Source organism: Anomaloglossus baeobatrachus, chromosome 7, assembly GCF_048569485.1.
Source record: "Anomaloglossus baeobatrachus isolate aAnoBae1 chromosome 7, aAnoBae1.hap1, whole genome shotgun sequence".
Lineage (NCBI taxonomy): Eukaryota > Metazoa > Chordata > Amphibia > Anura > Aromobatidae > Anomaloglossus > Anomaloglossus baeobatrachus.
In genome coordinates, this window is record NC_134359.1 from 144,170,494 (window position 1) to 144,185,410 (window position 14,917).

At 41.6% G+C, this 14,917-nt stretch overlaps 2 protein-coding genes and 1 long non-coding RNA gene across 5 annotated transcripts in view; 1 reads left to right on the plus strand and 2 right to left on the minus strand.

Annotated features, from left to right (window-relative positions):
* LOC142245214 (glutaminase kidney isoform, mitochondrial-like) overlaps positions 1-14,917 on the minus strand; it is a 1,837,395-nt gene that overhangs the window by 463,203 nt on the left and 1,359,275 nt on the right. The gene's annotated exons all lie outside the window — the stretch shown is intronic.
* LOC142246015 (uncharacterized) lies at positions 6,335-6,854 on the plus strand. The gene is made up of 3 exons (XR_012724841.1): positions 6,335-6,409; positions 6,495-6,545; positions 6,626-6,854. It is a non-coding gene; the product is annotated as an uncharacterized LOC142246015 (long non-coding RNA).
* LOC142246014 (uncharacterized) lies at positions 7,096-9,400 on the minus strand. Its single transcript, XM_075319022.1, has 3 exons — positions 9,251-9,400; positions 8,021-8,458; positions 7,096-7,789 (listed from the first exon to the last, which is right to left on the minus strand). Exons 2-3 carry the CDS (start codon positions 8,456-8,458, stop codon positions 7,202-7,204), a joined length of 1,026 nt encoding a protein of 341 aa, XP_075175137.1. The 5' UTR covers positions 9,251-9,400; the 3' UTR covers positions 7,096-7,201.

Sequence of the window (14,917 nt, forward strand, 5' to 3'; positions counted from 1 at the left end):
TCGGCTTATAAGACGCACCCCCTACTTTCCCCCAAAATTTGGGGGAACAAAAGTGCGGCTTATAAAGCGAAAAATACGGTATTTACACTGGAGACAAAAATTAGAAAACAATGTATGTTTACTTGCCTTTTCCAAAAATAATGTAATCTACATTGATCAATATTTGAAGGGGTTTTTTTTTTGTAAGGGGTACACCATGCCACTAGAACAATGGATCTAGAGTTTATCAACATAAATCCCTTATTTTGTCCAAAACGTGGTAATCATAATTGGAGAACAACAATGACTGTAGCACAGAGAACGATTCTAAGTAAATTTTCTGAAGGTAACAACAGTCACCAATCAGTAGTGTGAGACTGTGACCGGGGTTATCTATGACGGCCGGTACGTCTCGCCCCGGTTGTGCTCACTCCATGATAGAAAGTAACTCCACTCCGGGGTTAATGCTGTTTCCCTACAGGCTGAAAGAAGGGTTAAAAGGAAACAGGAACATGGGCGTGGTGCCCTAGTGTGTGAGGGAGTGAACACAACTCCCTGAGTATCTGCCGGAGAAACAAGTGTATGCTGTATTGGACTTGTGGTTTGTACAATAAACCGTGTGCTGTGACCCTTGGTGCCTAGATCCTGTGTCTTCAGCTACGCAGCCGACCACGCTACCTCACAGTAGGAAGTGTACAGGCCTTTGCTTTGAATGACTTCAACACATCTGCGGCCACAGGACATCATTAGTCTCTCACACTGCTGTGGTGTAATTTTGGCCCACTCATCTTCCAGTTTCTTCCACAGTTATTTGACTGTTGTGGGTTTCTTGGCCATAACTTTGTCACCAAAGATTTTCTTGAGTTTTCCATTGAGTTTACATCAGGACTTTGGGCTGGCCATTTCAATGTTTCAATGTTTTCTGTTTCAAGGAACTGCTTTACCCATTTTGATGTGTGACAGGGGGCTGATTGAGTCATGAACGCAAGTAAGGAACCACGTGTCGTTGAAGAAGGTTCTGATACACACTTGCATTTGCTCTGCCATGTAGCTGTATGAGAGGTCCAACACGAGCTGCAGAAAACATTCCCCAAACTATGACACTTTCTCCACCACCTTTCACTGACTTCTTAACACACTTTGCGTTCAGATTTTCCATAGTTTATCGACCAGCATAATGTTTCCCATCAGACCCAAATAAATTAAACTGCTTTCATCATTAAAATGAATTGTGGACTACTTCTACTCTGTCCCGACAACATGCTCTTCACCAAAGGTGAGTCTAGCCTTTTGATTCTTTATGCTAATGAAAGGTTTGGTCACTGCAGATTGGGCTTTCAGTCCAAATGCTTTTAAACCTCATGACACTGTATGACGAGACAGAGCCAGCACTGTATGACGAGACAGGCCACTTCACACATAACGAGATCGTACAACGAGATCGTTACTACGTCACAGTTTCTGTGACGCAAGAACGACTTCAATTGCGATCTCGTCATGTTTGACACGTACCAACGATTCACCCCCTGCTGCGAAATCGCTGATCGATGCCGAACAGCTTGGGCCATTTTTGGCTCGTTGGAGTCCTGCTGGGCTGCTTGAATCTGTATGTTTGACACCCTATTTACGATTTCGTTGACGACCTAGATGAGATGCACGAAGGCGTGTTGTTGCGTCCCCGTTTCCACGCCCCTTCTGCGCCCATTGGTTGGCGCTGAGAACAATAGTGTTTAGTTACGTCGCCATTTCCGCGCCCCCTCTCTGCAACGATTGGTTAGCAATGAGAACACTATTGCGCTCTGATTGGGTATCACTTCATGCTTTGTTCCCTTTTGAGTCTTCTAGGAGCAAACCGGTGACTACACCCAGATTCATTCGTGCTTTGTTCCCGCTTGCTTGGTTTTCGGATCAAAGCTGCATCTTCCCTCATTCATTCCCGAGCGTGTCGCTGTATTACAGATTCATTCGTGCTTTGTTCCCGCTTGCTTGGTTTTCGGATCAAAGCCGCATCTGCACTTGTATATCCCTCATTCGTTCCCGAGCGTGTCGCTGGGAGGATCGAAACTGCGATTATTAATAGATAGCATAGACGGCTGCATTTTCTGGACGTGGTAAGTCATTTTCGTAAAGTCTATGTTACTTGTTCCATGTTTTTGTTATAGTATGGAAAGTATTTGTGTTTATAGATAGTAATTATTTTTGCGGATCATCAAAGTGGTTGGTTGTTATCTGTACACATATGTCCTTTTGTGCGTCCATCGTCCTTTTATGTGTCCTTATGTAGTATTGCTGGTTATTTTGTCTCTCTGATACAGCCGCCATTTTGTTTCTCTGACACAGTTACAGCCGCCATTTTGTTTCTCTGACACAGTTACAGCCGCCATTTTGTTTCTCTGACACAGTTACAGCCGCCATTTTGTTTCTCTGACACAGTTACAGCCGCCATTTTGTTTCTCTGACACAGTTACAGCCGCCATTTTGTTTCTCTGACACAGTTACAGCCGCCATTTTGTTTCTCTGACACAGTTACAGCCGCCATTTGTTTCTCTGACACAGTTAGAAGTGGTGCACTTCTATGGGGGCGGCCATTTTAGTGTCTCTTTTACACCCCCCAAAAAATGTGATTGGTTTATAGCAACTTTTCTCATCTTTACATGTTTTTTTGCAGTGTGGACAACATGAACGACATGCAGCGTGTTGTGCTGGGTGCTGCATTGATGTTTGAGGCCGGTCGGCTACGTGAAGTGGAACAGAGGCGTTCCAAACGAAAGCGCCGCATGTGGACCAGAGAGTGGCTGCAGAAGAGGTACAAATACTCCCACATGCAACTGCTAAGAGAGCTCCAGGAAAATAATCCTCAGGATTTCCGCAATTTTCTGCGGATGTCAGAAGAATCATTTAGCCTTTTACTCGAAAGAGTTACGCCAATTATTCAGCGCAAGAATACAGCGATGCGTGCTGCCATCCCGGCAGATGAAAGATTGGCAGTCACGCTGCGTTTCCTGGCCACCGGACGCTCCCTGCAAGACTTACATTTTTCTTCTGCAATTTCAAGGTCCCTGCTCAGCATTCTTATTCCGGAGACATGTAGAGCAATTTTCCACAGTCTGCGTAACTACATTGAGTTCCCCAAAACTGTGGAGGAATGGCAGAAGATTGCCACCGATTTTGAACACCTTTGGCAGTTCCCAAACTGTGGTGGTGCTTTGGACGGGAAACATGTGCGGATCACTCAACCACTGAACAGCGGCTCCTATTTTTATAACTATAAGGGCTATTTCAGCATCATCCTAATGGCCCTTGTGAATGCCAATTACGAATTTATTGCTGTTGATGTTGGCATGAATGGCCGGGTTTCTGACGGTGGGGTTTTAGAACACACAGGCTTTGGTGAACGTTTGCAAAATGGTGAACTGCATTTGCCCCCCAACTCTGACACTACCGCAAACCTTAACTTTGTATTTGTGGGCGATGAAGCCTTCCCACTTCATCCCAATCTCATGAAACCATTCCCACAGAAAAGTCTAACGGCGGAAAGACAAAGGTTCAATTATAGATTATCAAGGGCACGCAGGGTTGTGGAAAATGCCTTTGGGATAATGGCAAATCGCTTCCGCGTTTTCCACACACCAATTAACCTGAGTCTACCATCAATAGACGCAGTTGTTTTGGCCTGTTGCGCCCTTCACAACTTTCTTCGACGGCGAGATGCTATTACGTACTGTCCAACAGGCTTTGTAGACTCTGATGACTTAAATGGCGAAGTGGTGCTTGGCGAATGGCATTCTGAAGATCCCGCAATCGCAGGACTTCAACCATTGGCGCCCGGCAGAAATACCGATGATGCGAAGGCCTGTCGAGAAAAGTACTGCCAATATTTTAATGGTCCTGGTGCAATTACGTGGCAGCATTAGATAAACTTGTATTGAGCACATTTATTATGCTGAGTTTTATTTTCTTGTATTGATTGGTTTTAGAAACTTCCCTTCTTAATTTTAAAAAATATATGGTTACTTGTATTATGTTCATCACATTTATACTAATTTTAAAATATATGGTTACTTGTATTGTTATGTTCATCACATTTATAATAAAATGTCATTTTTGCAAAATGATTACTTTAATAAACAGTTGTTTTAACTTTCCACAAGATTTGTTTGTCATTCATTCACTATTAAGGGCTACTGTGGGGAGCAGTACCACCATTGCTGCCGTTACATCACCCCCGGAGGCCCCAAATTATGAATATGAAGCCTTATATATTTTCATTTGTGGTTTTTAAACGGGGACGTTTGTGCGTCCCCGAAACCTTCAAACGACATCTCTTTTTCGATTTCTTATAATTGTATGTGCGCTCGCAGTGTGTGATACCACGACCCCTTGACACAGCATTTGCGTCATGGCGCGATCTCATTTCTGCAGCAAAGATCATTCTGATTTGTTAAAAGTGCGTCGCACTTTCACCTTCAAACATAGCATTGTAATATTTCACAAATCAACAATCCCGCCATGGCCGACGGCGGCCATTGGCTGGAGCAGGATCAACAACGTCCACCCCAATCTGATTGGAGCTAGCGTTCACGTGACGCTATCGGTCGAATCAGATGTGAAGAGGCGTTACCGCGGGTGACGCAACTGCGTTTGCTACGTAGACACACCAGCGAACAATGGCGGCACGCAGGAGGGCAACAGCTTGGGGAGAGGCGGAGGTCCGGTACCTAATTAGAGAAGTGGATGCTCGCGATTATGATTGCCGTGAGGCGCAAGAGCATCCACTTCTCCATAAGAAAGCGGTATTGCGCAGGATCCAACGTGGGTTGAGGAGGAGATTTCATTTGGAGCGCACCTGCGCCCAGATCCGAAAAAAATTAGCGGATCTGCGGTACCGCTCCAGTGCCCGGATCTCTGCCATACAAGCAGAGTTACAAAACCAAGGTAGGCGCAGATGAGTGTGCCTTGGCAACGTATAATGGTGTTCTTAAATATATATCTATTTATTTTTATATATATATATATATATATATATATATATATATATATATATATATATATATATATATATATCTCTATCTATCTATCTATCTATATATATGTATATATATATATTTATTCTAAAAATAAATATATAAATATATAATACATATATAAATAATATATATATATATATCATATATATATAAGTCTATACATATATTTTTAAATTAAATATATATATAATTCATATTAATTATATATAAATATAAATATAAGAAAATATACATATATAATAAGTAATAAATATATTGATTTAAATGTATATATTTAGGATATATATATCCTTTTACTTAATTAAAATTATATATATATAATCTATTTTATAGATCGATAGATTATATATATATATATAAAACATATAAAATATATATATATATATATATATATATAGATATATAGATACAATTCGAAAAATATATTTAGATATATATAATAATAAAAAAAAAATATACATAATATATATCTATATATAATTATAAAAATATATCATATATTAATTATATATATATATAATTATAAAAATATATAATATATTAATTATATATATAATTATAAAAATATATAATATATTAATTATATATATATATAATTATAAAAATAAATATATACAGATAATATTTAAATAATAAATATATATATTTTAATGTATATATATTTATTATATATATATATATATATATATATATATATATATATATATATATATATATATTTCCCATGAACTGACAACCCTCTATCAGCACACAGTTTTCATATGTTCTGATATACCTCTTGTCCTTGGCACCCAGCTTCGCCATGCTTGGCAAAACATCATTCCCTCACCACCCAGCTTTTCCCATATCAGAGAGAGCATGGCAAAGCCGGGTGCTGTGGGTAGTGGGTCTTTTTCCCTCAGCACAAAAAAATTCCATCTCCTGCTTGTATTTTTGTACCCCCTCATATCTAGTTCTCCAAATACAATATTGGCCCCCACATAGCCTTCCATATAGTATAAAGGGTTCCACCTAACCCTTCAGATATTAGAATGCATCCCATAGTCCTCCATGAACTGTAATGAATTTCCTAGAGTTCTCCATGAAGTTTCATTCACCCCAGAGTTCTCCATATATTATACTGCACCACATATTCCACAATGCGTTCAAATTCACCCCCATAGTCCTTGTATAAGGTAGGCTACGTAGTCCGCCATATATTTCAATGTACCCCCCACAGTCCTATATGTATCATAACGCAACCACATTAAACTTTATATTTTCTTAAGAACCCCCAGAGGAGCAAGGGGCCGCAGAGGAGGGAGAGCATGTGCCCGAGCCCCCGGTGGATCTACAGCCACCAGAGGAGGAGGAGGAGGAGGAGGAGTACCACCCACAGGGGCCACCGGCCGGATCGCCCCCCGGTAATTTTTTAATATAACATTAACGCCATATAAAGTACAAAACAAAAAGCTGTTGAGTACTATAAAGTGTTTTTTGTTATCATAGATGCTAGTCCAGGCTCCATAAGTGAGTCTGTATCGGACGAGGGGGATAACCGTAAGTCATGAATCTCCTACTTTGTAATAATAAGCAGAAATAAAAATTATGATTTATTAATTTTACCATTCCCTCCATAGGCATACCCACTTTGGCCGAAATCATGTCCTCCCAAAGAAGGATTTTGTCGGCCCACAGGAGGCTGATGGCCAGAGTGGAGCGGCATGCGGCGCTGCTGGCCCGTTATGTGGCTGGACAAGGGGAGGGCAGCAGCAACTAACGTTTTTTTTTTTTTGTTATTGTATCCATATTCATGTGTTATAAAAAATTTGAAATTGATATCTGCTGTTTGGTATGTCTCATTGCATAAAGCAAGTTAACAGCTATCACCACTCACAAACTCACCACTCACAAACATCATATTACATGTAGGCATCTGTATAGATGCACCAATCCCATTATCCACGAGGGGGGTGACTAGGCTTTACTGGTTGTTTGCTGTACATGAGTGTGTGGGTTGTGTGGTGGTATGCCAATGAGGGTGGAGTATGGTACAATCTCTGTAACTACCGTGTTTTGCCAGGGCATCACAACCATATGCTGAATTAAGTAACGCAGGCAGCAAGATTGAAACAACATAAATTTATTATTACAATGAAAATATAACAATCAATTGAAATTAATTTCAAATAACAAAACAACAACAATAACAAAATTTAGTGGCCGTCTTCATATTGGTGGACATATTCAGGCCGGGTGGGAGATGACAGTTGGCTTAAAAATGAATCATTTGAATACCTGGGATAATGTGGGGGGGGAAACTGTGGGGGGGGATACTGTGGGGGGGGATACTGTGGGGGGTGGTCAAGCTGCAAGCGTGGTGGATGCATCCTGTTCGGTGTACTTTGCAGGGGCTGGCGAGGAATCCATGTATTAGAATCATGGGACTGGTTCTTCTTGCATATCGTGTCATTGTCATCCAGTTCTCCTCGGCCTGCCTTTCTTAGGACTTCCAACATCAGTCTTTCGGCTTGCTCCCTCTGTGTGGAATCCAATTTGCAGAGTCTGTCCGATGCAAATGCGGCAAAGCTATCGACTGGGGTGCTTTTTGGCTGTGATAGCAGTTGGGTTGCCAAAGAATAAAATTCAGCCGATGTCACAGGGGTGTTGGCCTTCTTTTTGCGTAACTGTCTTCGCCGCATTTCACCAGAGGGTGCAGGTGCCTCATTATCCTCCACAATAGGCTCGCTCGATGTGGTGGGGTTCTCATTCAATTGGGGCCTCACCATATCTGTCTGAGGGTTCTGCGGGAACAGAAAAATAAATGTTAATTAAAAGTCATACATTAATAGTTAGTAAATTTAATTAAAGTGTGACAAAATTGTATTGGAGTGTACTTATCTGAACTGGAAGGGATAACATTTCCAAACTGCACAATAAATCATGGCAACAATAAGTTACTATTTTGTGTTCCTCAATGGCATGTACATAAAAAGTTTGAATACTATGTAACGTGAAGCAAATAAGGTACTTACATCTACAACAGCGGAGGTGTTGTCATCGATCGGGATGTCATCGTTTTCAATGTCTGCTTCCAGGTCTACGTTTCTTTGGTAGGAGCTTTCCATCATTCGTGGTAGCTCCTGGTCCCTTGTGAATTCCAGGAGATTGAAATACCACAAGGGAGAAACATATACCTGGTCAGTGCCGGCCCCTGACTTTTTTGATTTGTCCACCTTATTTGCTTCTTTCTTATATACAGTCCTCAAGCCTTGGATCTTCTTTTTTACTACTTTGACATCCACCGCCTCGCCTCCACTGTGTTTTTTAAAAAGATCCACCAGTTGGGCATAGGCGGCTTGTTTTTTTATTCTGTCTGAATATTCTGTGGATTTGATTCTCCACAAGCAGGGCAGTGATTGATACAAATCCAACAGCTCACGCACAAAGTCTTCTTTGTTATAATAAGCCATCTGAAATAAAGAATGAAAAATTTATATGTAAACATAAAAGAAGTTGCAATAAACCGATCACAATTTTTGGTTATGGTGTGGCAGAGACTAAAATGGCCGCCCCTATGTGTGGCAGAAACACAAAATGGCGGCTGTAGCTGAGAGACAAAAGATGAAAAAAATCCAGCACTCAAAGCATTCAACTGAAATTGTTTTATATTTTATTCATGGATCTGTGTAATTATTAAAGACGTTTCGGTCATCCGACCTTCATCAGTTTACACAGAAAAGGTTCTGTAGACAGTATGTGACATTGACTGCAGACCGGGACGGGCAGCTTTTTCCTCTGGTCCAGCTTTTTCATATATTTCTACAGAACCTTTTATGCGTAAACTGATGAAGGTCGGATGACGGAAACGGCTTTAATAATTACAGAGATCCATGAATAAAATATAAAACAATTTCAGTTAAATGCTTTGAGTGCTGGATTTTTTTCATTTTTTGATCTGGGGTGGGACCCTATCCAAGCACCAGCGACTATAGAAGGAGTGCCACATTTCTATATTTTATTTAATGAGAGACAAAAGAGCCAGCAATGCTAGGATAGGACACATTACAAACAGCACTATGGAGAGACCCCTCTTTAAAAGGCATTATACACGCACAGATAAAAGCCAGCAACTTTAACTCACATAATAACTATTAACATATATCTAACAGCAATCAACTCACATAATAAATATTAACATATATCTTAACAGCAAGAACATTATTCAAAAAAAAGCCCACCCCCCAACAAGAAAAAAGACCTACCTTTTCAAAGAAGTGTATATCAATGTAGAATCCAAGCGGAATCGCAAATACGATCTCACCGACACTCGACAGCACTGCAAGGATACTCCAGGTGCAACTGCGGCTTCGATCCGAAAAACACACCAACAAAGCGACCGGGTACAATGGACGAAGGAATCAGGGTGGAGACGCAGGTTCTATCTCAAAGCAAAGCGCAAAAGAAGTGACAAAGGGTGGACGCGATCCAAAATTTAACCGCTAGATACGCCCCCTGCATGCCCAATCAGAACGCAGTATTGGCCGCCAATGAAAGCGGAGGGGGGTATGGAAAAGGCGACGCAAATGTGACTCACTGCATAATGGGATTGGAATCGTTAACATAGTAGCTGTGTGACAGGGTCCTTATCAATCAGAGCGGAGGGGGTGGAAAAGGCGACGCCCGCCCGGCCGCCCAATCAGAACGCAGTATTGGCCGCCAAAGAAAGCGGAGGAGGGTATGGAAAAGGCGACGCAAATGCACGCCTACGTGACTCACTGCATAATGGGATTGGAATCGTTAACATAGTAGCTGTGTGACAGGGTCCTTATCAATCAGAGCGGAGGGGGTGGAAAAGGCGACGCCCGCCCGGCCGCCCAATCAGAACGCAGTATTGGCCGCCAAAGAAAGCGGAGGAGGGTATGGAAAAGGCGACGCAAATGCACGCCTACGTGACTCACTGCATAATGGGATTGGAATCGTTAACATAGTAGCTGTGTGACAGGGTCCTTATCAATCAGAGCGGAGGGGGTGGAAAAGGCGACGCCCGCCCGGCCGCCCAATCAGAACGCAGTATTGGCCGCCAATGAAAGCGGAAAAGGCGACACAAATGCACGCCTACGTGACTCACTGCATTTTACTACGCCCCTAATGGGATTGGAATCGTTAACATAGTAGCTGTGTGACAGGGTCCCAGCGATTTCAAAGATCGTTATACGGGACGCATGCTCGTTCATAAACTCGTTATGTGTGACACCCAACATGCGATTTCAACAACGACTCATAAACGATCCAGAAAGTGTGACGTAGTAGCGATCTCGTTCACGATCTCGTTATGTGTGACTGCGCACCCTATTCAGTGCTGAACAATTCCAGCTGCATTGTTAAAACAATTACCCATGCAGATTCTCCGCGTTATCCTGTCTTCTCTTGCATTCGAGGGCGACCAGCCTTCTTGGCGGACTTGAAAGAGTTTGTGATGTAGTAAAGATGCATTATTCTCGAAATCACAGACTTGGAACAAACAACTTCTCTTGCTATGGCTGATAGGGTCATCTCTTTGGATTTCATCTGGACAACCTGCTGCCGGAGGGTTTCAGTCACTTTGGAATGGCACACCATTTTTAAAAAGTCAGTGCAAACTGGAAAGTTAGGCTGCCAGTTACATATGGTTTGTCAAAAAATTAAGAAAATTAGCACCAGGTGCAAGATTACCACCAATAACTTGCAGGTATCTGAAAGTATTCTCTAATTTTGATCAGTGTTCTTTATTATTTATCTAATTTACTTTTTTATTATGTGCTTATGAAATATGCTTAAAATACTATTAGTTTACTCATGTTAGGATATAATCACATAGGACTACACAATGACCTTAACAGTTAGGAAATTGATTGTTGTTCTTCAATTTTGATCTCCACTATAAAGAAAAAAAAAAAAGAGGAAAAACCATCCAGTATGTAAGATTACATTATATATAGTGAGGTTGCACACCGTTCACTCAGTGCATAATGGGGGGTTGACTCACTTTAGCTGCGGTGCGAGGTAGCATAGGAGCACACAGTATATTAACCCCTTCAACCCCAGCCTGTTTTCACCTTGATGACCCAGCCATTTTTTGCAATTTTGACCAGTGTCATTTTATGAGGCTATAACTCTGGAATTCTTCAGCAGATCCCAGTGATTCTGAGACTGTTTTTTCGTGAAATATTGGGCTTCATGTTAGTGGTAAATTTAGGACAATTTTTTTTGCGTTTATTTATGGAAAAAAAAATGGAAATTTGGCGAAAATTTTGAAAATTATGCAATTTTCAAAGTTTGAATTTTTATGCTCTTAAACCAACGAGTCATATGACACGAAATAATTAACTAACATTTCCCACATGACTACTTTACATCAGCACAATTTTGGGGAAAAATTTTTTTGTAAGGAAGTTATAGGGGTTCAAAGTTTATGAGCAATTTCTCATTTTTACAACAAAATTTACAAAGCCCCTTTTTTTAGGGACCACATCACATTTGAAGTGATTTTGAGAGGTCTACATGACACAAAACACCCAAAAGTGAACCCAATATAAAAACTGCACCCCTCAGGCTACTCAAAACCACATTCAAGAAGGTTCTTAATAAGGGTGATCGAATACCCTATTATTCGCTTCGACGGATATCCAACGAATACCTCGCCTCTATTCGAGTATTCGCGAATATTCGACCCCCAATGTAAGTCTATGGGAAACCAGAATAATTTTACGTCGGACCTGTCGGTGACCTGTGGTGACTGAGGAAAAGGCTGAAATGGATGGGAAAAGGCTGAAAAAGTATGGGCACAGCCTGTAGAAGGTGCCTCACTGCATTTCTGGTGTCTTTAAATAACGTGCTCAGAGTAGTACGTGGCGTTTACGTAGTCACCAGAACAGCTCTCAAACCAAAGTAAAAGAGGGGAAACTGCTAAGAAACAGTTTCTAGTGCCTAATAAATGTAATAAAACGTCAAATCAAGCCCCGACCTCCCAAAAAAAAACCATTTTAGCATATGTTCACACGTTTCGTTTTTTACATTTTTCCTTTTTCGATTAGAAAGGGCTGTAACTTATACATTATATTGGTGTCTGTCTCACGCCTCATTTTTGGGACATATTTGACAGCACTTTAAAAGGTCAGCTAGAATGTGCCCGTTGGGATGTTGACCTTACCCTCCTCCTCCTCCACCAGCACCACCGGCTCCAGTGGCCCTCTAAGGGCTACTGGCTGTTCTCAAATCTCAGACTTCTTAGGGCTCTCAATTGGGCCCTGTAACATACATTGGGGAGGGATGGCAGTCATTTGTAGTTTTCTGCGTCCCCTATATCATTAATGTGAAAGTTGGAATACGTACTCCATAACACTTTACAGTGCTATTGCCAATGTAGCCATTTGGGTGTTGGCCTTGCCCTCTTCCACCTCCTCGTCGTTCACCAACACCACCAGCTCCAGTGGCCCTCTATTCAAATTCTATTCAAATGATTCAGAAATGTATGTGTCATGGACGCCACGCTAGGACATCGAAGCTGATGTCGTTGATGATGATTTCATCTGACCAAAAGAAAGTTGGGAGCAGGAGGCATCATCGCCTGCTTCCAAGACCGCAGTTTGTGAAGCATGCAGCACCGTGGAAGTGGCAGTTGTTTCACTCTGGAACTCAGGCTTTATTCCACTAGCTAACACCAAGGATTTCAAAAAATTTCCTTTCCCCAGGGAGGAATGGTTCAAAGAACATGTAGCACAGCATCAGAAGGTACTCCCAACAGCTTATTTTAAAAAAATGGTAGGATAAGCAACAGAGCATAACATGACAAGGAGTTTAATACATTAATTTTCTCACACCGCCAAAAGGTCGCAGAAAGCCTCTGTTCCCACAAGCCGATACGGCAAAATCTCAAGGGCTATCAATGGTCCAATGTGTGCAGTTATGGTTTCTGCCCTTGGGTGCGTAAAAGGGTATTTTAGCTTCTTTTTGAAGGTCTGTGGTATCGACAACTGAACGGAACGCTGGGATACCGAAGCGGATGTGGTCGTTGATGATTGAGTTTGGCCAACATCAGGTTGGGAGAAGGAGGCATCAGCACCACCTTCTTGCACACCAGTTTGGGAAGCGGGCAGCCCAGAGGAAATGGCTGAGTCTGATTTCTGAGTCTGGAACTCAGGCTTTTTTCCACTAGCTAACACCGAGGATTTAAAAAAAAATCAGTTTCCCCAGAGAATAATGATTCAGAAACTATGGAGCTAAGCATCTATAGGTACTCTCAACAGCTTTTTTTTTAAAAAAAAATTGGTAGCATAAGCAACAGGGCATAACATGCCAAGGAGTTTAATACATTCAGTTACCCTAGGGTGTATTGCTTTAGACACTATGTAGCTAAGCATCACAAGGTACTCCCAACAGCTCCCAACAACTTATTTTAAAAAAATTGGTAGGATAACCAACAGGGCATAACATGCCAAGAAGTTTAATACATTCAGTTCCCCTAGGGTGTAGTGGTTCTGACACCATGTAGCTAAGCATCACAAGGTACTCCCAACAGCGTATTCTAAAAAAAAATTGGTAGGATAAGCAACGGGCATAACATGCCAAGACTTTTAATACATTTAGTTTCCCCAGGGAATAATGGTTCAGACACTATGGAGCACTGCATCAGTAGGTTACTAACAACAGCTTTTTTTTTAAAAAAAATGGTAGCATAAGGAACAGGGCATAACATGCCAAGGAGCTAAAAAAAAATTCTGATTTGGCAGGTGGCCATGTGTAACATACCGTGGCGCACAGCATCAATAAAGAACACAAATAGAGACTGCCTGACTAATTGTTCTAGACAATGTAGCCTCAACAGTTTTTGTGCCAGTACATAATGTACAAAGGCTTGAAAAATATTGCCCTGGGTGATTTGGCCAAACAATTACATGGCATCAGTATAACAAGTTACATTAGTCATGCAGTGTCATTAGATGATTGAAGACAGAATAGTTTTGAATGAGAAACAATGGAACTTATTTGAACTTAAGAAATCCAAATTTTAGGGCTACACTTATTATTGGGTCTTGTTAACAGGCGGCCTGAGATACTCTGGGGCAATCCATCTATGGTTCATTTTAATCATCGTCAAACTGTCTGCACTTTCCGTGGATAGTCATGTGTGACTATCTATTATTATTGACCCTGCTGAGCTGAAAACACGCTCAGACAACACACTCGCAGCAGGGCAAGCTAGCACTTCCAAAGCGTATAACGCGAGGTCTGGCCAAGTGTTGAGCTTGGAAACCCAATAGTTAAAGGGAACAGTAGACTCGGAAAGCACACTGATATGGTCACCTACATAGTCCATCACCATCTTACTTAACTATTCCCTCCTTGTCATCATTCCCCCAACCGGTATCTGATTCGCACTTGACGGTCTGTGGAAAATGGACTAGTTTTGGCACATTAGTCCTCCACCTGTGTTGGTGCTACTATGCGTAGCCCTCTCTTGTAATCCTGTTGCGTGAGATGACATGCTATCTCTGATGCCAGCATGATCTGAGGGTAATCATTTCATCAACTGCTCCACTACAGCCCTCTTGAATGTTTCCATAGTAAAATCCTTATTTGCCTCCACAAGTAGCGAAGCAAATTTGTCTTTGTAGCGTGGGTCAAGTAAGGTACATAACCAGTATTTGTTGTCTGCCAAAATGTGGACTAGCTGACAGTCATGAGAAAGGCAGTGTGACATAAACTGTGCCATGTGTCCCAGACTCCGAACTGGAAACCTTTGTGTGTCACTGCTAAGAATACATTCTGTCTCCCTAAACCTCCTCTCCTCCTCAGTCTCCTCAGTCTCTCTCTCCTCCTCCTGCTCCTCCTCAGGCCATCCATGCTGGTCAGCCCTGAAGCTTGGGTTGTCTATCCCTTGGTTACCAACT